Here is a 23,898-nt window from a genome sequence, read left to right on the forward strand (position 1 = left end):
AGGACTGGAACAGAGAGAAGAGGTCTCGCTGCCATCTTGGATTTTCATCACGGGGCTGGAGTTCAGGATTATCTCGATATGTTTCGAGTCAAAAGTGCTAAAGGGACAGTCTCTCAGACTTTTGGAAGGATAGTAAGACCATATATCTCAAAGGTTTGTTTTCAGTACGTTTTTTGGCTACAAAGATTTGAAAGTGGAATGTCAAACTTACCTCAAACACTTGTCTTTACATGGAAACTTGAGATGGGCACAGATGACAATAAAACAATGAAAAAGAAACAAGACTAGGCGATAACATACAAAAAGAGCAATCAAACCAAGCTCAGCTCAGGTGTCTACGTCGTACATACATGTATAAGCGCAGCTTATGTAATATTCGGTTACAAATAGGGGCAAATGGCAATGGCGATAGTAATATCGATATAACGTACTTCTCGAAGCTTTTTACATGTAAATGTTTTTTTTTAGGACCAAACAACTACAAGAAGTTCAGAATTGAAGAGGTATAAATCAACGTCAAAAGTTCCCACAAAGTAAGTTAGTTAATTTCTTAGTATTACTTGTTAGTATAGTAGCCCCCTCCCCCAAACCTACATGTAGGCAACTCTTGGGTTGAGCTGGGCCCAGTCTTAAAATAGTTTTAGGGCAGAGGTGGAGAAAGGTGCCAAGGTTAGTGTTGCAAGAGAGTGAAATAAGCACTGCTTGTTTTTTCCGTACAAATAAAGAGAGCTGGCCAAAAATTTACTGATGCACCCCTACAGACTACAAGTTATTTAACTGACTGGTTTTATGGTCTAAAAATACAATGAGAATAGCACTAGTTAAGTTTTACGCTTTTTTCTTGGGAACCACTTTAAAGGATTTAAGGATTTCATTCACTTTTCTTTGCACAAAGGGCAGTAAAAGGTTCACCAGCATTAAAGATAGTAGCAGGAGTGACTACTGTCTTTGGTGGAGGTGTTACAGCAGTAGTACTGGCATATCATTACAGCAAAGAGTTTCGCCGCCTAGTGGACGAAAATCTACCAGCAATTGAACCACTTCTTGGCACCTTAGATTCTTATCTGAATAGTGTTGGAAACACACAAAGTCCTGGAAAACTTCAAGAAAATGTTAAAGATCAGTTATCACCTAGTGGTCCTTTAGACCTTGGTGTTTCAATTGGAAACAATACAGAAAAGGTGAGACCCTGTGCAATTTTGAATTTTAATGTGGCTTTTCAGTGACCATAGAGCAACAGGCTGTTACTGTTAGTGTCATGAGTTTTTTTGAGATTCTCCGATCCCGTTTTTCAAACTAACTCCAAGTACAGTTAAGAAATAACAGTCACGCTCAAGGGTTTCTTTTCACAAAGAAAGTAAATCATGAGGTCATAATTTGGGACACTCGTACAGTATGTACAAGGTGCTGCCTAAGAAAATTTTCTGGGAGCCCTTTGGGCTTCCAACATTAAAAGTTAGTAGCCCGAGTGATTTTTTTCAGTAGCCCAGAATTAATTAATTAACCAAAGACCCCCTATCCCACCCCTTCCCGCCGAAGTCAAGTGGTTTGCTTTAGCTATAATTATACGAGATGTAAACGTGCCACAGAACATGATGACTTACCAAAAAACTGGTGTGTACCTTAAAAAGCATTTCCGGGTATATACGACTTGTATTTGACCCAGAAATCTAAGTAAATGTACACACTGAAATCATAGCTAAGTTGTCACGTTTCGCGATTTTTGACTGACAGGCATCACTCACAGCTATTTTAGTTTCATTTGGGATCAAGCTATTTCAGCTATTTTAATTCAGTTCATAGTTTAGTAACTATGATAACCCAAATGATATGTGGGAAGCCTGGAAAAAACTGTTCCTTCATTGTGTTGACAAGCATGCCCCCTTGCGTAATAAACGTGTTCGCCCTTGCAAATCACCTTGGATTACTTCGCAACTCAAAAAGCGCTTGCATGCAAGAGATATTCTTAAGTTAAAAGCCACTCGTTCTGGTAATGCGGAGGACTGGCATAAATTCAAAAAACTTCGCAATATACATGTAGTAAACAATGAAATCAAACGTGCGAAAGAATGTCACTATAAGCATGCCCTCAATGAGTACCAAGGTGATCCACGTAACACTTGGTGGATTGTCAATGAGCTTATGTCTAGGAAATCACACAAATGTGTCATAAGCGAACTTAAGCTCCCCTGTGGCAATTCTATTTATGATTCTCATGAGTTGTCTAACGCCTTTAATGATCATTTTTCTTCCATTGGGCCTAAGTTAGCAAATGATATTCACGCCAATGAAGACAATTCTTCTCATTTGGATTATTTAGCTAAGACTGGTCACTGCACATTCGAACTAAAACCGACCAGCGTCTCTAAGGTTCTTCTTCTTTTATCTAGATTATGTGAGTCAAAATCTACTGGTTTGGACAGAATATCTGCAAAACTCTTAATAGCCAAATCACTCTGTACTATCTTTAATCATTCTATTGTTTCTGGAATTTTCCCTGATGAATGGAAACTTTCGAAAGTCATCCCCTTGTTCAAACAGGGTAATCGTTCAGATCTAAATAATTACCGCCCAATTTCAGTAATTCCAGTTGTAGCTAAAGTCTTTGAGAGAATTATTTATGATCAACTCTATAATTACCTTACTATACACAAACTCATTTCAAGACACCAATCGGGATTTCAACCTCTTCATTCCACTGTCACTGCCTTACTTGAAGCTACCGATAGCTGGGCTTACAACATTGACCAGGGTAATGTAAACGCAGTCGTTTTCTTGGATTTAAAGAAAGCCTTTGACACCGTCGATCATGATATTCTTTTGTCTAAACTTGCGAAATATGGTGTCAGTGGCACTTCATACAATTGGTTTAGATCATACTTGGACTGCCGCAAGCAACGATGTTTTATAAATGGTTCTCTCTCTGGGGACCATTTCCTTACTTGTGGTATACCTCAAGGTACAATTCTGGGTCCACTCCTTTTTCTAATATATATTAACGACTTACCTTACTGTCTATTAAATTCTGAACCTCGAATTTATGCTGACGACACACACATAACTTTTGCTAGTAATAACACCCAAAGTATTAACACTGTTTTAAATGAGGATCTTGCTAGAGTTGAAAAATGGCTAACTGCTAACAAGCTTACTCTTAACGCATCTAAAACTGAGTTTATGTTGATCGGATCGAGGCAAAGGCTAAGCACGTTTCACAACCCTCCGTCACTTATTATTGACGGTGCACCTATAACTCAAGTTACCTCTACGAAATCTCTAGGTGTTCATATTGATCAGACTTTATCTTGGAATGTTCATGTTGAGACTTTATGTAAGAAAATCGCGTCTGGTATTGGAGCGTTGAAGAGAGTGAGGTCTTTCGTTCCACATGAGACTCTCCGATCAATCTTCATGTCTTTAGTACAACCTCACTTTGATTACTGCGATTCTGTCTGGGGATGTTGCGGCAAAACCCTAGCCAGTAAACTTACAAAACTTCAAAATCGCGCTGCGCGTATACTCACTTACTCGAACTATGATGCCAACGCTGATAACCTTATCCAAAAACTTGGATGGATAAAACTTTGACTCCCTTAGAGCGTTCCGGGCTCCCTGCGAGCGTTTCTTTTCATCAAGTTAATCTGCAATTCTATACACGGCACTCATGTAAAGCAGGTTTTTATTTTGTCATTTAATATTATAGTGATATTTATTGATTACTTAGAACAATTTTGAATAATGTAGCTGTAGTCGTTGTATAATTTGTAATAATTCTGGTAATTAATTAGGTTTTTATTGGGAAGAACCTTCCGTGATCTGATCGTATCACGGAAATGCATGTTTAATTGTATCGCTGAAATGACTACGTAATTCCACCTTTACTTGACAAAAAAGTATTGCTTACCTGTTCCCAGAGCTCCATTGGTGTTACTGGGCAAAAAACCAAGTAAACCTTCAGCAATTAACGTGGGAAAAAGGAGATTCGTACGTGCGGCACTTTAAAATGTTTGGTATGTACTATGGTGCAGACATCACCAAAACATGAAATATTTTCTTTCAGCATTATTTTAATTCAAGGTGAAGAAATCACATTACAAATAATATTATACCACGTTTTACTAGTATGCTCTTGAGAGCCGATGGGATGAACATTCCTTTGTCGCGTAACTTTCTGCAAGTTTAACTTCCCTTACGTATGTAAATATAAAAATAGAGGGAACGTATGATCAGGTCGGTTTGGGAATCACTATGCAAGCCAGTCTCCGTGCTCTACCAGGAGGTAACGCTATGAAAGCCCTCAACAATGTTATGTAAATGTTAACATATTTACAAGTCAAAGAGTCGTTTATTTGTGGAATTTGCTTGGCTGCTGTCTCTCCAACCATATAGCTTTTTTCATCGTTTAATCTCCAGCAAGAAAGTAAGGATGAATCAACTTGTGATTAGTTAGGCGCCTGTTCGGGCTACTTGTTCAGAAACTTGGTCACCCGTGCTCGCAAGTAAGGCGACCGGGAGACTGTTAGGCAGCAACCTTGTTATGGCGTTGGCCATTTCTGTAACATTGCTTGCAAATCAGGTGAATGTTTAGACTGCTTTTTTGGGAAGCATGAAATGTACAATGTAGTAACTTATGTTTTTAAAAGGAACTTTTTCTCTTGTGTTGGTGTGTGAAAGTTCCATGGTTTGAGTTAGGGGCTCCATAACTAAATGCAAATTATAATAATGCTCTCACAAATGTTGTAAAGTAATCTTTGATGGCATTAATACATGTATGTTTTACAAATCCATTTACCCTGTTTAGGTGAAAGTTTATAGTCAAAACACTTACATGTAACACAGTACATGTAAGCACATGTAACACAGTACATGTAAGCTTTCATTTTCATGTATCATTTCTTGTAGGATGAAGTCGTTCCTCTGAGAACACCAATCAAACCCATTGGTGGCAATCGAGAGCCAGTTGCATCTGTATCATCACTTGACCAGTCTGCTATTTCAGCTGTAGATCTTGCAATAGCCAAATCTGTCGAGAAAGAAGCAAGGGAAGGTATCCACCCAACAGAGGACAAACTGAAAACTGACCAGCAAAATCCAACTATAAATCAGCTCAAAGTTGGAGGTGGAAATGATAACTCTCCTACAGCTGCTGTTTCAGTTTTAGATCATGCTGGGGTATCATCTGTCGACCTTGATGTTGCTGCTTCTGTTGAAAAGGAGGTGGAGTCTCTGGAGTCAACCACGATGCCAGAAAAGTCTAGTGAAGCATCTGAAACAATGCCACTGACAATATCTGAAACCAAAGGTAATAAATACAGTGTAGCCCATGGATCAACTTTTGGTGTTTGCATTGAACCATTTCTGTGATCCTGATTTTGTCATTTGTGTATTTGGTATGGTTACAGTACAAATGTACATCATGCTTGACATGGGGTGCTGTCCATTTTGACACAATTCCAGGATTTGGTTTAGAGTCGAAGGCAACAGTTCTTCCAAAAAATCCAGTTGAAATTTTAATGTTGTTGACTGAGCTTGTGAAAGAGGCAAGGAAGTTACCGTAATAATGATTAAACGTTCTCCCACATTGCGTAGGGAAGTAGGGGCAGGGGAGGGGAGGGGAGGGGAGGGGAGGGGAGGGGAGGGGGGCTCACCAGTACACGACAGGATATCAGTTTTTGTGCATGGTCATTATTTTGATTCAGTTTTGTGTAAATCTTATAATTATGTGCCCTCACACCCCTAAGCCAGTCTAAATGCCGTTTTCTGATTTTTTTGTGCCCAACAACAATAGGCCCTTTAACCCTTCCGCTCATGAGAGTGGTACAATACATGTACTTAAAATAGATTTTACTCTGTCTAATGTCAGACAGTTTTACTCATCAGTAGGGGCCACCTCCAGAGAGGTCAACACTACAACTTGACCTCTATGCAACAATGATCATGGCAGTTAAGATCAGCTTTACATGTACTGCAAGTAGTTGTAAGGGAAGCCTGAAAGAAATCCAGGCTTGGACAGGACTCAAGCCCATGACAGTGTGATTGCGTTGCACTACTTAAACATTTTGAACTCTCAAACCATCAGGCCCCAGTTGTTTGAACGGTGGATAGCGCTATCCACTGGATAACTCAATTTGTTTTGCTAGTGTTTATCTGCTGGATAGTGATTTATCCGGTAGATAGCATTATCGATCTTTTGAACAACTGAGGCCTGGTGATTGGTCTGTGGCGAGTTTCTAATAAATGTATACCCCATATGCGGTGATTGCATCATTGTCAAAATGCATGTATGTTACAGCTTCAGTGTGTGTTTGCAGCATTGTCAAAAAGTAGTGTGCTTGCCACCAAAAGAAAAAAAATGTGTGGACTTATGTAGTATTGCATGTGTATTCACCTTCGACACAATGTAAGTTTCAATTTTTTGGAACCCTGTCTCTATTTTCATTGACTTGTCAGATCCTTAAGATGGCCCCTTCTGTCGAGACTTTGACACAAGACTTATCTCCTGCTGTTGTTCATTAATTCTTTTGAGCATTTGAGATTTGTATAAATGTAGCATATCATTAATTTTTTTCTGTGATTTTGTAAAATGTAAATGATTTGTTTATAGTGGAAGTGCACTTAGCTATCAAGCTACATGTAGTTCACAGGCACCCCACTTTTAATAATCTGGAAGAGACAATTCAAACTTAACAGAAACATGATTAAGAACTCCAACTGGAAAGGGGCAACCAGTTGGCTATTTACAAAGGGTGGTAGAGTTGAATCCGGGACAACTGGAAACAAATCCAAACCAGAGACCAGATCGAATAGGATTTGAACCTGGGGCAACCATGTGCAAACCCAACGCAGTAACCACTGGACCACACCACTGCCTAAGCTAATAATTTACCTAATTTGACAACTTCTCATCTCTAGCAGAAGTAGATACAAGTTTGACTGAAAAGGAGATAAAGGCCATAGCTGATCAGAATGCAATGGAACGCATGGTGCATGAGGCGCTTGGCAAGTTAAAAGTCATAGGCCAAGATGCCATACAGGCACAGCAGAAAGCTGCAGAAGCCATCACGTCACATGTGGAACAGTTGAAGGCTGCTCTCGCTCAGCCACAGCAAGATGGAGCTCTAAAGGATCTCAGTGATTTGCTGTTGAATTCTCAAAAATTTGCTACTGATTGTGTTGCTGCAGCTAGAGCTGCACAGGTAAATGATACTATTTTTCTACTTCAGGGTGCCCCTAACCTCAAGATGTTTTCTTCCTGAGAAGTTATGCTTTAGTGCTACAAACGTACTGTATGTGATACCTTTTACCTTATTTAACACCCCTCAAGATTTGTTTTGATTAGAGTAAGTAAAGAAGTAAACGATAGTTAAGGAAATAGATGGTTGGTTGTCTCAAGTCCAAGTTTAATTGTTGGGTGCGTGACTCATTCTCTGACTTAGAGATGATGCCACAAACTGCTTTGCATTCCAGTTATTTTAAGAATTTTTTGCATTAAAAAATGGGTTTCCGCAATTATTTCAGGAATTAACTTGTTTCTTAAGAAATCTTGGGATTTTGAAGAAAATGGCTAAATAGCTACATGTACATTGTAGGTTCGCCGTACTTACAGGTCAATTTGATTTCAGTATTCACTAACAGTCTTTGAAGCTGTTACAGTAAAAGCTGTAAGTTTAGGTGTTTTCTTTGCTTTGTTTTACCTTCTAGCTTTCACCACGTCTTACCAATGAAATCAAATAATCTCTCACTTGCATGAATGGCTTGACCTCTAAAAATAAAAACGAATGAAGATAAAATCCCTTAAAGTAATCTTACTGATACAGTAAGCATTAATTATTTTGCCTTTGTTTAAAGGGATGACGGCTAACTGTTGTTCTTGTTTAAGTGGTCTGCTGGTGATCACGTTGTGTTTCTGATATCCTTCTAATCAGAAGATAAGGAGTTAGCATAAATAAGCTGCCCTTTTCTTTTGTTTTCTCATCACGATTCTACGTTCTACAGGTTATAGTAAGTGAAGAAGTAGAGAGGTTGCATTCTGTTATCAAAGAAGCTGAAGCAATAGGGGCTAAAGATGTGGGAACGGCTGCAAGTAGTGAAGCAGCTCAAGTGAGCTATGACGTTCAGAAGGCAGCGTTGGATATGCAGCAATCTGAAGCAGAGATTGCAGTGCTTGAGGGACATCAAAAGGACTTGCAAGACAGTAGAGAGGTGCTTAAGAAGGAGTTGCTTGGATTAATTCCTGATGCACTGACAGGGAAAACAGTTGAAGAAGATGACGAGAAAAAGATTAGGTAACGATTCCATGTCGTGTTGTCTACAGTAAGTCTTATCTTATTGGAAACTGAAGGGCATGATTCAGGGCCTGTATTTCATGGGGTACCTTACAATCTACGGTTTACGGTCAAGTAGCCCGAAAGTCATCTCGCAGATACGATGCTGCCAAAAGCGCAATCGTCGCACTGAAAGGCTTGCTTCCTTTTGAGCATTGTGAAGTTTCGGGCGACATGACTATAAATTTCGGACAAGCAATCATGACTTTGGTTTCGGGCTACAGTGACATGACTTCGGGCGAGCGACTTGACGGTCAGACCGGTTACCCAATCTACAACTGGGACGTCAACCCCCTACCCAATCTTCAATGTAACAACCAGGCGATAGCGTCCATGAAGCGTTTTTTATCAATGCAACAGGGAAGGCTATTGATGTACAGTCAGTCATGTAGATGCTTCTGTGCTGGGGAGCATTTCTTTTCCTGCGAATAAAGCTTGTTGTCGTTGTTGTCGTATTTCTTGAGTCCCCTTGCAGCAGTTCACTTTCAGTAACTCCTAGTAATTGTCAGCTCATACAGTGTGCTTAGAAAAAAGCTTGAAATTTGCCGTTTAGTGTTTTTGACCAGCTCTCAAACAAAGATTATTAAGTGGTGAATTGTCTTGTGGGAAGAAGTCCGGTGCCAAGATGACTTTTACTCGTTACTTTTGTATTAGACACAAATGGGCAAATGTGAAACTAATCTAACTTCGCGGTTTTAAGTGGTGTACGTCACCAAAATGATTGTGCTGTTTGTTATCCGTCTATACCTCACCTTATCAATGGTTGTTTTTTTAAACCGTTTTTTTAACCAAAACGGTAACCGGTCAAGTCGCCAGAAAGTCATCTCGCCCGAAGTCTTGTAGCCCGGAAAAAGAGTCATGTTGCCCGAAATTCATAGTCATGTCGCACGAAATCCTAAGTCATGTGGCCCGAAATTTTATCGAGTGTATAAACTTGAAGAAAAGGAACTCGTGAAATGTTGGCTCGTAAAATGTTTTGTCCGCTAACCTGTGCAAATATGAACATTTTTAGAATTTTTTTGAGCATTATAAAATTCGGGCGACATGACTATGGATTTCGGGCAACATCACTCTGGTTTCGGGCGACATGACTTCGAGCGAAATGACTTTCGGGCGACTTGGCCGTAAATCTTTTTACGCTGCCGATTTTTGTAACGTATAATTTGTTATCCTACTGTGTCAGGTCAGAGTCAGTGCTGTTAGCATATGCACGCAAGAAACTCGATCAGTTGACGCGGCAATTGGTCAGTTATCAGGCTGAAGAGCAAAAGAGACTCGAGAACGCCCTTAAGGTACAGAAGGAGGAAAATTCCAAACTAACTGAGCTCAAACTGAAGCAAGAAGCGGAAAGAATGGAGGCCGAGTTTCAAACTAACCTGAGGAAAAAGGTACAGTAGTAACTGAAATTTAGAGTTTTTGTTTACATATACATTATAAAGCAAACAGAGAGAAATGGGAAAATGTTTCTCAGGTCTGGATGGCTGCCCGCTTCGTTATGGATAACTGCAGAACTACCACTACAGTACACAAGTCAAGATGCAAGATTAGTCTTTCGCAGATTTAATGAGCTCGGTTGAAGAATCTTTGAAAAGCGTCAAGCAGACAGAAGGCTTGCCATGTTGTGCAAAATCATACATGGCCATATTGCAGTTGACTTGACTTGTTATTTAGTTTCTGCTACTAGGTGTATATGACATGTTTTCTTCTCCCCACGGAAGGGGGAGCAGAGCATAGGCCTACAGAATAGTTTATAACGAAGAACCATTAGGCAATGGAGCCGTCTGCCTGTTGACGTTGCAGCAGCCACCACTTCATCTTCTTTCCTTAGTGGTGTATGTGTGCTTAAGCATCAATAATTTCCTAAAACCACACGGAACCCAAACACAAAAGCCTCGTTGGGAGGGCATGATTGTATCGATAGATGTACAGTAGTCTAGATAAGCCAGTTTATTGTTTCTGCTGAAGTGCTGAATCGATACCACTTCTTCTCAATATTTGTGCAGACTCGATAAATAACTCGGACTTTCCCTTGATACATTTTTGCTTCTTTTTTACTTAGGGCGTTCGGGGCCAAAACATCTTGCACTTTTTTTTTTCTTACAACATGTACAGTGTATTCTTTTTTTCCCCGAGCAACCGTATACACTATCGTATATCTCGCATCCAGTTTCTGCAACGACAAAGGCAAAACCATTGAAAACGCTAAAAACTTTGCGTCAGTTTTTCCCATCGCTTTCACGTTATACAATGTCCTTCACTGTTGTGTACAGTGTACAAATAATCATGATAATAATGATGAACTTTATTTAACTGTCAAGTGTATTTACATGCAGCACTGGTACTGATTGGGGACACTGTTATGAACTCTTATCAAATCGTGGGTTGGTTTTTCGGGAGAGGGGAAAACCGGAGTACCCGGAGAAAAACCTCTCGGTGCAGAGTAGAGAACCAACAAACTCAACCCACATAATATGACGCCGAATCTGGGATTCGAACCCAGGCCCCTTTGATGATCATGAGGCCTCTCACCACTGCCCTATCCCTCCCTTGTTCTCTCCGGCAATGGCTGTGAAAACCTTGTATTTGGTTATTTTGCTTTGCAAAGAAAATAATGTACTAATTATATTCTTCGTTACAGTTTTACCCGTTGTTCCGTGGCTTATAACATGTACGAAGCTTAACTTTGCTGTACTTTTTCGCGTTTGATGTTTGACTTGCAACATTGTGCAACGCTGTTCGACAAAATAATACTTAATTAAATGCTGTTGTCTATTGTTTTGTGCTCAGGAGGGAGAGCTAGCAGGGGATCACGAGGCCTCACTCCGTCAGCAGCTTCGTCGCCAGGCAGCGGCATACAGTGATCACCTGGCTGAGGTTCTTCGTTTGCAGGAGACAGAACTGCAAGACAGGTCTGTATTGGTGCCAACAACTCAGAAGCCACTGTACTGTATGTTCCTTCTTAGGTCCCGTACACACTAATGCGTTTTCGAAAACCTCCGGATCCCTGAAAACGGATAAAACGATCTGCGTCCGCACTAGCTTCTTCACATTGCTTTCGGCCGTCGACATTAGAGACTGAGAACTGAGATCTAAAGATACGTTTTTTGTTACCAGACTTTGTTTACGTCTTGGCGTGCGAGAAAGTGAGGCATACAAAAATAATATGACGTCAAGCGTATTCGAAAACCTCCGTTTTCGCCGTCCACACTAGAACGATAGACCTCCGTTTTCTAAAGTCTCCTTTTTCAAAAGCGAAAACCGCCGTTTTCGATCGTTTTGTGGTTGACGGTCATATATAATCGGAGCTTTTCGGAAACGGGGGTTTTCAAAAACGGATTAGTGTCGACGGGGCCTTAAGGTGTCGCGAACCAGTTTGAAAAATATCAAGAAAACTCACATGCAGCTATGATCCTCGCAGTTATGAACGCACTTTTGGCAATGAATGCGTAGAGAAGCCTGAAAAATTCAGGACTTCAACGGCTTCTCTACACAGTTGCTAACGTTGCGTTCATGACTGCGAGGATCATAGCTTCACTTGATTTAACATCCGCAGTTCAATGTATGATTCATTTCATGTAGCATTTCGTTCGTTGATTCATTCATCACGGGAACATTTGAACCCACAAATGACCAGCCCCCAACATCAGTGGCTTCACAACTCAGTTGGTTAGAGCGTCGCACCAGCATCGCGAGGTCACAGTTTCAAACCCTGTTGAAGTCCTGAATTTTTCAGGCTTCTCTACGCAATTGCTAAAGTTGCGTTCATAACTGCGAGGATAGTAGTTTCACTCGATTTCGTATCCGCAGACTTTTAATATATGATTCATTTCATATACCATTCCGTTCATCAAGAAAACTGTCGTGTTAAGAGGATTGACTCTACAACACTGCTTTACGTAACGGCAATGTTATGGAGCCATTTTGCTGAAACACCATATTTATATTGCTGCTTATCAAGATGCGCTCACTGTGGTGACGTAATAGCTGACCACAGCAACACGAAAATCTGAAGACAACCTATATTTTGTTTCAAAAACGAACTCGATGACCCCCATTGTTGGAAACGTGATCAGCAGGCTGGGATAAGTCTCTGCGAAGTGTAAAAAACTTGCTCTGGAGTGGATTCAGAGCCATCAAGTTTTCCTAAATTAAAAGTAACTTTGAATCTGCTCCAGATTTTTTTTCGCAATTTTTTTTTACTTGAACCACTAATAGAAAATGCTGGCTACTGACGTTTTTGAGATTACATGTATAAGCATTTTTATGCAAAATGTAAGTGGCCCCATGTGGTGAGCGGTTTCGTCACATTATCAAGAGCAGTTAGTGTGAAATAATAATTGTTTCTCATACATGGTAACATAAAATAGCTGTTGAGTGATACAGTGTTTGGAGTCAATCAGTTCCGTGAAAGTGTTGAATACTAGTTTGAGGCATCTTAATTTACTTCCACGCAATTTCTAGTAGGGAACTTGTAAAAATGGTGAGATATCATGAAGTCATTTCATTGTGAAAGATGTTGTTTCATCATGAGCCCATTATGGTTAGCCATTAATAAATGGCTAACCATAGGTCTCTTATGTTTGGCTATTGTGAAAACACCCTCCAAAGCCCCCCTGCGAGGTGCTTCTAAAAACAGAAAGATACGGGACAGGGTTGACTCAGAGGGTTAATATGGAAGATGGAGGCTCATGCAGGGTAATGGGCTCATGGTTTCATCATAAGATGATGTTAGCTGGGAGCCTCCTCTTCCGGTTTCCCGTGAAATACAATATGGACGTAACCACTATTCGCTTCTTTTAAAGAACGTGTCAACTGGTGCATCATTACAGATCCAGTTTCTGTTTCACTCCTCCCCGCCATCACCCTCACCCAACCCACCCAACCCTCCAACTCCTGATGGTATGGTTAGGTAGCATACATGAACTTACCTGTAGCCTTCGTCATCGCTTCCACAGATGAGTCACCCCTTCCTCTTTCATACTTCCTTCCAGCTTCAACCCCTCTGTGCCTTAGGTGTGCCTTAGGTCTGTTACCAAAGCGGCTTTTGGAATCCACTCAGCAGATGAATCTCACAACATTGATCACATAATTCATCCAACGCGCCCAGAAATAAAGTTTCTTTAGACACTCGCACAGCATTGTTTTGCAACTAGTCTACATAAATACTGTCATTGCATTGTATCTCTGATACACTCATTACTCTTTTAGGCACCAGAAAGATTTGCAGCGAAAGCTTAAAGAAGAAAAATCAGCCTTTGAGGTTCAACTAAGCGGAGCTCTCGCTCACTTAAGAGGCATCGAAGCGGTGGTCGAAGGCAGAGCAAAAACCGAGAAACAAAACATGCAGTCGCAAAAGCTTTGGGCTGCCTGTCAGTCGCTAACAACAGCAATCGGGCAAGGAGCTCACGGTCGGCCAAGGCCTTTGTTACCTCACTTCACAGCTATCCACGAAGCTGCCGGTGACGATCCTTTTGTGTCTCAGGTTTTAATTTCCCTACCTGAAGAAGTAGTATCAAGGGGAGTATTAAATGAGGAGAACGTCAAACATCGCTTTTATCAATTGCGAAGGTGGTGTCGCCGAGTCGCCATGATAGGAGATAGAGGCGCGTCCTCTTGGACGTATCTCCTGTCGTATTTTCAGTCTTTATTTATTTTCGATTCGTTCGACCCCACAAAGGAAGGTGAACTTGTGGACGTCGAAAATGCAGACACTTTCGATCTCCTTGCGCGTGCAGATTATTACTTGCGTCATGGGGATCTGGAGCTAGCAACGCGATTGGTAAATCAACTTCGCGGAGAGCCTAGAAACGTAGCGCGTGATTGGCTGATCGAAGCCCGGTTGTTACTGGAAACGAGGCAGGCGGTCAGTTTATTGACTGCTTATGCCACTGTTTTAGGAACAGCGAGCGCCAATTAATGGCGGATAGGTATAAATCAGTTCAACAATTATATTTTTAGGGAATGACAGTGAAAACAAGCTGTCGTAAATCATTACAGAAATACTGGAACGTGAAGCTGAACATTTGTGATATGGATATTTAAATAAAACCCTTTAAGATTAAATAGTATACCCTGCTGTAAATGATGACGAAAAGAACGGAACTCCTTGTTAGGCTTCTAAAAATTCAATTTTGGGAGATTAATGTTGTCATATCAAGTATTCGTGAAAGTGAAAGCCAGTAGTATAGAGGGTGGGGGTCCGGGTACCCCTTATACTACTTCGGGGTAAACCCCCCCCCCCCCTTCCTAATGCAACTCCGGGGCTGTCCTCCACTCCCTGTACTACTAAGCCGTATTGGCCACGTTGATAAAATCGCGTTTTAAAATTGTTTTTGACGGTTTCCTGATGTCGCCATTTATGTCTGGCTCTTCGGTGCAAGTGTTAAATCGAAAGTGCCATGCTTAGCTCTTTGTCATTGTGATGGTGAATAGAAACGAAATAACCGATGTCAAGAATAAATGACCAGAAAGTCCCAAATACATTGCGCAATTAGCACACATTGCCTTTATAACATTTATGAATACTGAGTGTAAAAACTCTCGTTTATTACTTAATAAGAGGTGTATGACATAAGTAATTCATTTTGATAATGAATCACGCTTGCTTAAAATTGGTACTCCCAGTTCTTTTTTTTTCTCAAGTAACGCGATGAAAATACGTCCATCCTTCGCTTACAATGAGATCTTTCGCATCCGCTCTGTGCGCGACTGCGTTCAGCAAACAGTTGGGCTGAATTAGCTGTTCTAAGTTTATGTCTTTATCCTGGCGGAGGTTCCTTTCCATGACTTTAAAGTTAAATGATCGGCAGTCTGGATTTCGCAGACATAATATTGCACATTTGACTTCACTTGAAGTCCACATATCGTCAATGGTATGATTAAGCAGAACCTTGTTTTTTGCCATTGAAAACTGCGCTTGACTGTGGTTTGGAACGCCTGGAATGATAGAATTGTATACTTTTTTATGAGATGAGACCTGTTCCCATTATTCCTTTTATTTAGCAGTTGTTCTTACCGCGTGCATCACGATTTGGGCGATGGTCAGCTTGGGAAACAAATCCTTCATGGTATCGTAACCACCCACTAATAATCGCAGAGCACGAGGTAAGCCAGCCGTTGATCATGGCAACGAATCGCAGGCTAACTACTTATGAGCCCAATGTCAAACGTCCATTTCAGAAGTCAGAAACACTGGCTAAAGATCTCTCTCGTAAATTGTATCTACCGCCTATAAATGCAACCAAGGCAGCAGTTAGCTGACCTGAATGTTCGCTTTAACTAATTTTGGTGACAAATACAGAAATTACACCCCTTACGTACAAACTGACAGGAATTCAATACCTTGATTATTGACATGTTCAGTGGCTTTTTGTGTCTCTTGAGCAACTTGGGTTGTTGATGTTTTTATGTCCGACTTAGATACTTGCTTCGCCGACGTGTTTACTCGGTGAGGAAGACCTGGGAAAAATTCGGCTGATGACGTCATGCCGCTTGAGCTGCCTGATGTCGGAATTAGAGGTATCATACGTGACGTCATAACCAATCGCGTTGACGTTACTAGTGATGAAATTTTTGTTTGGCTGTGTGCTGTTGATGACGTTGAGCTCATCGTCTTCAAAGATTCTGTAACCGGTAGCGAAGACGGCAAAAAATCCACCGCAGATGACCTTTTTACTGAGGGAGTCATTTGCCCTAAATTGACAGAAGACAATTGTTCAATTGAGGGTTTCTTATGACAGCTGTTAATCCTAATGTGTTTTAGATAGATATTCGTATATAGGGCGGTTTTCAGTGAATTTGTTGTGGAGAAACCGAGTTAATTATTAGTAAATAAAGCCCCTCAGTGGGCTGCAATCCTCGTCAAAAAGATCGTCACACCGAACCATCCTAGAAACTCGTCTCCCCTGTCAATGTTGATTGCGCGAAAAGTTTCGGGACTCCTGAAAAAAGGCCATACTATTTGCAACATTGAATAGGAGGAGGGGGTGAACTGCTATGCAGCGTCAAGTGTCTCGTAGATTTATGACTGAGATTTGTGATATTTAGCCGAGGAGCGAAGCTTCGCCGAGGACAAATGTGCAATTTTAAGGATAATCACTCAGCCAAGGACATTATCAGCCGACATATCAGCAAGATGGAAAGGGTATTTTATTTAATAACCCTTCCTGCGCGATATTCATTCAATCCATCCTGTGATTTTACACCAGGTGAGGTAAAGTAGCCAATAACATCCCGCGAAAATCAATGGCTGGTTATAATTCCAAATAACCCAACTTGAGCTTTTAGTGAAGTATTGAGCTGTCAACAAGTTTTTTAATCTAAGAAAACAAGCTACATGGTAACATAAACCTCACGGAAGAATTTGCACAAAAATACATAGTTTTTTTTCAGATTTACAAGGGCTAACGAGACCAGTAAGGCCAATTAGCACAAAGACAAAAGAATAATTTATTGGCGGGAATTTTTGGTTGATTTCACTGTACAATTCCCAGTTTTATTCAAAAATTACCATTTTGAAACTGGTGGTAAAAAGGAGCTAGAGGATCAGTAGCTCACACTATCACTTGTACTGAATTAGACAATTATACTATAAAGGTATATTGTTGCCCAATTCGTCTGCCCATGTTTCACGGGTTTGCATGGGTTGCTTGAAGGTCTTGGCTCTTATTTGATGGTGAAGTAAACAAACCTTTATTTCTTGTCACTGCAAAGTAACCCAAAATGTCACACATCGCATAGGATCACCAGCTTGGTAAAGACTTGTTTCCATATCTCAAAGTGCCCTTGGACGTGAGGTGCCTGGGAATGAAATTAAATCACTGGAATCGGTCAGTGTTGAAAAAGCCCAAACCCTTTAGAAATGCTAACAGTTAATCCTAAATATTGTTTTAGGCCTAATTAGGGCTAAGGTTGGCATTTTTAAGGGATTTGGGCTTTTCAACACTGACCGATTCCAGTGAATTAATTTCATTCCCAGGCACCTCACATCCAAGGACACTTTGAGATATGGAAACAAGTCTTTATATATTACCCACCAGCATATCCTGCAACCGTTGGCCATGAGCACTAGTCCGCGCATGACAACATTGCATCTATGGAAGGCCGAAGAAAAGCAGAGTAGGCTCTCCTCGCCCTAATTTGCCTTTCTTCGTCGCCATTTTTTCCGCCCGTTGAGTTTTCTCCGCGCCCTCACGATCTGCCCTGGGTCTCGAAGGATGTATTGTACCTTGAATGTTGAGTGAGGACGAGCTGCAACTGTTAAGCAAACTGCAGTCCCCAGTTTCTTCCGTTGAAGATTGACATCTTTGAGCTCGGTGATTCATCTCCATACAGCCTGTGCGCGACCGGTGACCGACTCCACACGTGCCTGTGCATGCTCCCCACTGCTCCCACATCACTGAAAAATATGATTAACAATTATTATTCCACCAGCACGCGTTGGTTATGAGATAATACGTAGCCAGCGAGGCGCGTAGCGCCAAGTTGGCTATAATCACCTCATATCCAACAAGTGCGACTGGAATAATTGTTTTATTTAAGAACGAAATGATATATGAAATGAATCGAACTGCGGATAGGAAATCAAGTGAAGCCAGGATCCTCGCATTTATGAACGCAATTGCTAAAATTGCGTTTATAACTGCGCGGATCATAGCTTCACTTGTTTTATAAAAACGCCCACAAATGATGGAAAGATCTTCCCCACTTTATTTTGTAAAAACAACAAAACTGATGCGTACAGTTACGGACTCTTGATGTATATATATTCTATTATTATTGCAGCTATCGCTACCCATGGTGATGGTTTATTCGTTGCACCCGTGTTTCGCGCGTTGCCACATCAGTTCAAGCTACAGAATGGTGAACGAGCAAAGTCTTGAATATCTGAGCGACGAAAGCTTGAGCAATCTCTTTTCGAACAGATAGCCCCTCTTGTGTTCAAAGCTCTCAGGAGCATGGCGCCAATGTATCTGCAGGATCTTTTGCAAGTCAAGACCCCGGGACTGTACGCCCTACGCAGTCACACCCTGGGTCTTCTCAAGGTTCCTTACACCTGGTGCAAGACCTTTGGAGACCGCGCATTTGCTGTTGCAGTTCCCAGATTCTGGAACAGCCGTCCTCTTGCTATCATCAGAGAGAGTGACTCTATTGATATTTTAAAAGGAACTTGAAAACGCCAAGGTGGCGAGAGTTTGTTTTCTAAGGATCCTGGGTAGATTTTGGTTCCAGACCCTTGAGTTCAAAATTCTGGATCCAAGAAGTTGCATTCGTTTGGTCACCTCGTTGTCGTTCGACACTTTTCAACAGCGTCCAACAATGTTGGATTCAACAATATTGGATGATGTTGGATCCGTTTGGCCAGGCCTGTATGGGTTAATGAAAAGATAATGGAAATACTGACATGGCCGGATTTTATAATGACTTTAAAAAATTATTGCCTCCATGGAATAAGGATTCCCGGATTTGAGCTGTACGCAGGGTCGTACGTGCGTATATGGACGCTTAGGTGATGGACTCTTGTATACATATTTAATTCCGTGTTTGCATAGCCTAGATCTAAACACGAAGGCAAAAGCAGAGACCTTGCTTACATAATATCTTGCAAACACACCATTGACCAATGAGAGCACGCGTACTATCTGAGTTTATACTCATGATATATGAACAAAATAAAATGGAATCAAGGGAAGCTATGATCTTCGCAGTTATGAGAGCAATTTTTGCAATTGCGTAGAGAAGCCTGGAAAATTCAGGACTTCCACGGGGTTTGAACCCGTGACTTCGCGATTCCGGTGCTACGCTCTAACCAACTGAGCTAGGAAGCCATAGCTTCACTTGATTTCATATCCGCAGTTCATATATGATTCATTTTATATACCATTTCATCATTGATTCATTCCTCACGGGACCATTAGAACCCACAAATGACCAGCTCCCGACGTCAGTGGCTTCCTAGCTCAGTTGGTTAGAGGGTCGCACCGGAATCGCGAGGTCACGGGTTCAAACCCCGTTGAAGTCCTGAATTTTTCAGGCTTCTCTACGCAATTGCAAAAATTGCTCTCATAACTGCGAAGATCATAGCTTCACTTGATTTCATATCCGCAGTTAATATATGATTCATTTCATATACCATTTCATCATTAAAATTAAATGGTTTAGACAAACAACGAACTCCCAGCAGAAGGATCCAAAAATGTGCAGTATCAACACGTAAATTTATAAATTAGAATGATATAAATTTTCGGCCGTTCGACCTTCTTCAAGTAAGAGGGAAAAGTAAAACTATTTACAAATCTACTAAAGAAGACTGTATGACCGCCGGAAACACTATATCTTCCAGTCGTTCGAGTCAGCAGTTCGGAAATGCCTGACTTTCTTAATCTTATGAAATAAAAAAATTCCTATCTAATACACACCAGTTTCCATTATAAAAGGACCGACAATGATGTTAATTATGTTAACTGGGGCATCATTTAAAACAAAGAGATGTTAATAATAAAAGAAAGGAGCATTAAAATGTCCTTATTTTGCTCAGTGATAACTCCACGATACTTGGAAGAAAACGATTTGATGAAACCCAATCGACGATTTTTTTTTCTGTGCAGTGTCCCAGTTAGTGCCTGAGGGCTTAGTACAGTTGACACCAGAAACCCATAAGGGTTCAACCCTTATGGGTTTCTTCTGTTGACACTTAATAAATGTCATTATTAGTCGAACGAGGAGCTCCTCTCTGACAGCTTTGGGCTGCCTTGATCGTTTGCCGTCTTGTTTTAATTTATGGATATTTGAAGTGAAAGGCGACACTACGCATTGATTAGCTACACTGTCTGAGATTTCTGTAGTTGGAGTTGTCGGTTGCTGGTGGAAACTATAACCAGCTATACTTTCTACATAGCCATCCGTATGTAGCATCGTTCACGGGGCGGCGCCTCAAGAAGGAATTTTCTTGCAGACGTCTCGGGAAACAAATCAATTTTCTTATATTCCTTCGAAAAAGCAAATCAGTTTGATTGCAAAGTTCACCTTCGTAAGAAAGATATGTGAACTGCAGTCCTCAATTCCATGCTTTGGCCCTGGAATAACTAGGAATTCTTGTTTTAAATTTCAGCTATATTATTAAAATTTCTACTGACATCTTACCTATAGTTTTTTCGCATGATCTTAATTTTAACACTTTATGGGTCGTTTTAGCAATTTTTATGGAAAGTTCAAAACGTTTACAATACCATATCTTTACCTCCTGCCACAGAAACATTTACCAAACACAGCCAAAGAAAGCCTCGAATTTTAAGAAGTGAATACCCACTCTTGCACCTCGCCGACATAACCAGTTTTCATTTCATGTCCAAGCGTTGACTTGATTGATGTCCGCGGAAGTGATCATGCCTTTTATAAGTTTGACGCTACTACTCAAGTGTTTTCCGCTAAGTACTTCCTTGGCACGGGTAATTTGTTATATTAAAGACAACTTGCCTTTTGGTAAAATTTTTGCCAACCAAGATTATGGAAAGATGTTGCTTATTGCGCGGGTAATTTCACCTGGCTTCCACAGGTAAGAACTAAAATGAGCTGGATGAAATAAGTATTTTTAATTTTTTGTTTGTTTGCAAACCGCAGAAAATTTCATCAGTTCGTTTCTTGTTTGCTCTACAGTCAATCAATCAAGCAATCGATCAATCTTTACCGGTGTTAACGCGAGGCCCTTCAATTACCTTTTTAATTTTGCATAACGCATGGATTTAGCTCTCATTTTATACTTTTGCTGCATTTGAAAATCTAGGTTAAAAAGCTCAGCCAATTTAAAATGTTAAGCCGCCGTTTTGGCCAGAGGTGACGATGTTAAGTGATCTCAAAGTCCGATCGGCTCCTTCGATATTTTGCATGTATCTGTTATGATCTCACGAATTGTTCTTTAACAGTGTTTATTTTAGCCCTATGACCTGTCCACAATCAGATGTAAGAAAAAAATCTTATTCTTTTAAATTCACTACCATTTTGCCTCATGTGCTTTCAAAGCGTTTATGCAACAAAAGTCTGGGACGATTTCATCATTTTGTGCCATCCGTTCGCATCTTACATGTACGTCATCCCCCCAGACATGTAAGCTCTTGCTTGAAAGAGAATTTCCTATATCCTTGAATAAAAATAGCCGGGAACCAGTATGAACTTATATGATTATAATATTTATTTAAAATATCCACGAAACATTTTCAAGAAACCATTCTACACTTCTTAGTTGGTCATTATGATTTCGGTAAAACTTTGGTAATACTATTTGATTTTATGGCTGACTTCAATGCAATCGTTTTGTTATTAATTGATGAAGTCAGCTGCAATAACATTTATTACACGACTAAAGCAGTCCTAGGGCCAGTAACTAAAATCAACCAACCACATTGTTTCCCGCAATGGCCAATATTCTCCCAGTATCGGACCGGGTATTGTCCCGAATGATCCCGCGCTAGATATTTTTTTCTCTCTCTCTCAAATCATGATGGCGGACAGTACGAAATGTATTTCACTTAAAAATCAATTCAAAACTTCTGAGTGGATAGCTGACACAGATATACCCTGCTTCGATCTTGAATACTAAAATTTCTCATGACTCGAATTGTGGTGAGGCAGGGAAAATGTCGAAATCCTCACCTTCGCGAGAGATTAATTACACAGAAATAATAGCAAGCGCCTTGACAATGAAACTGACCGCGAAGTCAACAATAATAGCCTGCCCCGATGCACATGCTTGCTTCATTCCATTCCTAATTTGTAATATAAATATTTCTGAGGCACAGGGGATTTTGTTTGTTTCTGTCTTCTCCTTATGAAGAGGCCTCTGAAAATGAAAATGTAGGCGTAATACCTGTTTTTCAACAACTTTATTGAACAGTTAGTAACTGATCCCTGGGAAAAAAGGGACCGTTGTTCATAATAGACAACACCTCTTTTCCCTAGACAAGGCATTTGTTCCCAGTTTTATAAGAACTCCAAACTAAAATTTAAAAACGTATCACAACTGTGAATCAAACTACAACTGTTCAAATTGCTCTTAAATTCTCAAAATTGTCAATTTTTTCCTAAAATTCCCGAACGTTTCTAAAATTCTCTTTGATGTCTAAAATTCCCCCAAAAAGTCCGGAATTATGTAGCTAAGCCTAGCTGAGATCCAAGGGAGTAAACATGACGCTCGAAACGTCAGATCACAAATCTTTCAAAAGGCTTATCTTTACCTTGAATTGAAATCTGGTTTCTGGATGATATGTGACGGTCAGATCGAACGCTGTCTGCATGGTACGTATCCCAGATATTAGATCATGTTCGAATTCTCACGTTTGGACTGGATCTAGCATGAAATGGAGGCTAAAGCGGGCAAATCTTTTCGAATGCAAATTAATTTGCCCGCATTAGCCTCCATTTCATGATAGATCCAGTCCAACCGTTAGAATACGAAACTGGCCTATTGTAGACACCACAAAAGTGTTTTATGTAATCTTAAAAGAAATGTTCGCCAATCCTTTACCTCGCCTTTTATATAATATATTTCATTTATACAAAGAATATGTGCCTGTATATAATTTGTATGTTTTGTGTTCTTTCTCGAAAAGTTTCATACTCAAAAATAGGGTATACGTAGACCCATTATGTACATTTGATATCCCTTTGTTTCTTTCTTTTTCTCCATTATTAAGAAAAAAAGATACCCACTAGCTTCGTGCAGCAGGTTTCACGAGCTAAGAAGCTACATAATCAGTGTTAGAGTGCTCTACCACTGCATGGACATATTTAGTTTTGTAAAGAACGCCAAAATGGCGAAACAATCTTCCTTACACCCGGCTTTTAGTCGGCCGATACAGTGAAAAATGTAAAATTGTCAAACTGGGTATGAGAAGGTCGTATTTATATATACCTAGTTCCTCTGTCGTTGGTGGCTCCGCTGGTCCGACTTTATGACAAAAATAAAAGATATAACAAAGGTTACATGTAGTCCACAGTGTTGTCATCGGCACTGATTGAAGAAAACTCAGTTAGTCATCAAGGCTTGCAACTGAACTGGCTGAATGGATGAAAGCTAATATTCATAAGAAAGGTGCTGCACTTTGCCTGAGTTTGAACCAGAGACTGGAGCGAAGTCGGAAATGACATACAGAATTTAATGCAAAAGATTCGAAAAACCCAATGGGATATCATCGTACTTTTGTCAGCTTCATAGCAACATATTTCCTCATAAGAGGAAATCACCAGTGATACCTGCAGATTCCTTTGGGACTCCGTAGAGACTATTGAAACGCGATCACATAAAGAGAAACATTTAATAACAATATAATTATAACTAGAATGCTTTTCTACTCAGTTGCACTTGTCACTTGAAACAACGTTTTCTAGTCTTTCAAATAAAGGTAAACTCCAAACGCTATACAATCAAGCTGAGTTCTAGCTTACCGAGTGGAAGAAGTTTATTAAAGTACCAATATATATTTATAGCGTTACCTACTGAAAAGGGAAACAACATTGACGTTCCATACGCCACTGGAAATTAAAAAAAAATTATAAACAACCCAGCTAGAGATTTATTAAA

At 40.3% G+C, this 23,898-nt stretch overlaps 2 protein-coding genes across 4 annotated transcripts; one reads left to right on the forward strand and one right to left on the reverse strand.

Annotated features, from left to right (window-relative positions):
• The first annotated feature begins 11 nt into the window (after positions 1-11).
• Positions 12-14,935, forward strand: LOC138043084 (MICOS complex subunit MIC60-like). Of its 2 annotated transcripts, none has more exons than XM_068889202.1 (9): positions 12-153; positions 469-533; positions 896-1,181; positions 4,903-5,302; positions 6,913-7,196; positions 7,996-8,285; positions 9,508-9,712; positions 11,112-11,233; positions 13,533-14,935. In XM_068889202.1, the coding sequence occupies exons 1-9, from the start codon at positions 79-81 to the stop codon at positions 14,239-14,241; spliced, it is 2,436 nt and encodes an 811-aa protein (XP_068745303.1). In that variant the 5' UTR covers positions 12-78; the 3' UTR covers positions 14,242-14,935. The 2 variants fall into 2 exon arrangements, with proteins under 2 accessions (XP_068745303.1, XP_068745304.1); XM_068889203.1 differs by having other exon boundaries at positions 13-153; positions 6,916-7,196.
• On the reverse strand, positions 14,847-23,369 carry LOC138043102 (uncharacterized). Of its 2 annotated transcripts, none has more exons than XM_068889226.1 (4): positions 23,230-23,369; positions 17,551-17,721; positions 15,666-16,016; positions 14,847-15,260 (listed from the first exon to the last, which is right to left on the reverse strand). In XM_068889226.1, the coding sequence occupies exons 1-4, from the start codon at positions 23,321-23,323 to the stop codon at positions 14,962-14,964; spliced, it is 915 nt and encodes a 304-aa protein (XP_068745327.1). In that variant the 5' UTR covers positions 23,324-23,369; the 3' UTR covers positions 14,847-14,961. The 2 variants fall into 2 exon arrangements, with proteins under 2 accessions (XP_068745327.1, XP_068745328.1); XM_068889227.1 differs by lacking the exon at positions 23,230-23,369 and adding an exon at positions 20,563-20,688.
• Positions 23,370-23,898: the final 529 nt, after the last annotated feature.

Source organism: Montipora capricornis, chromosome 3, assembly GCF_036669925.1.
Source record: "Montipora capricornis isolate CH-2021 chromosome 3, ASM3666992v2, whole genome shotgun sequence".
NCBI lineage: Eukaryota > Metazoa > Cnidaria > Anthozoa > Scleractinia > Acroporidae > Montipora > Montipora capricornis.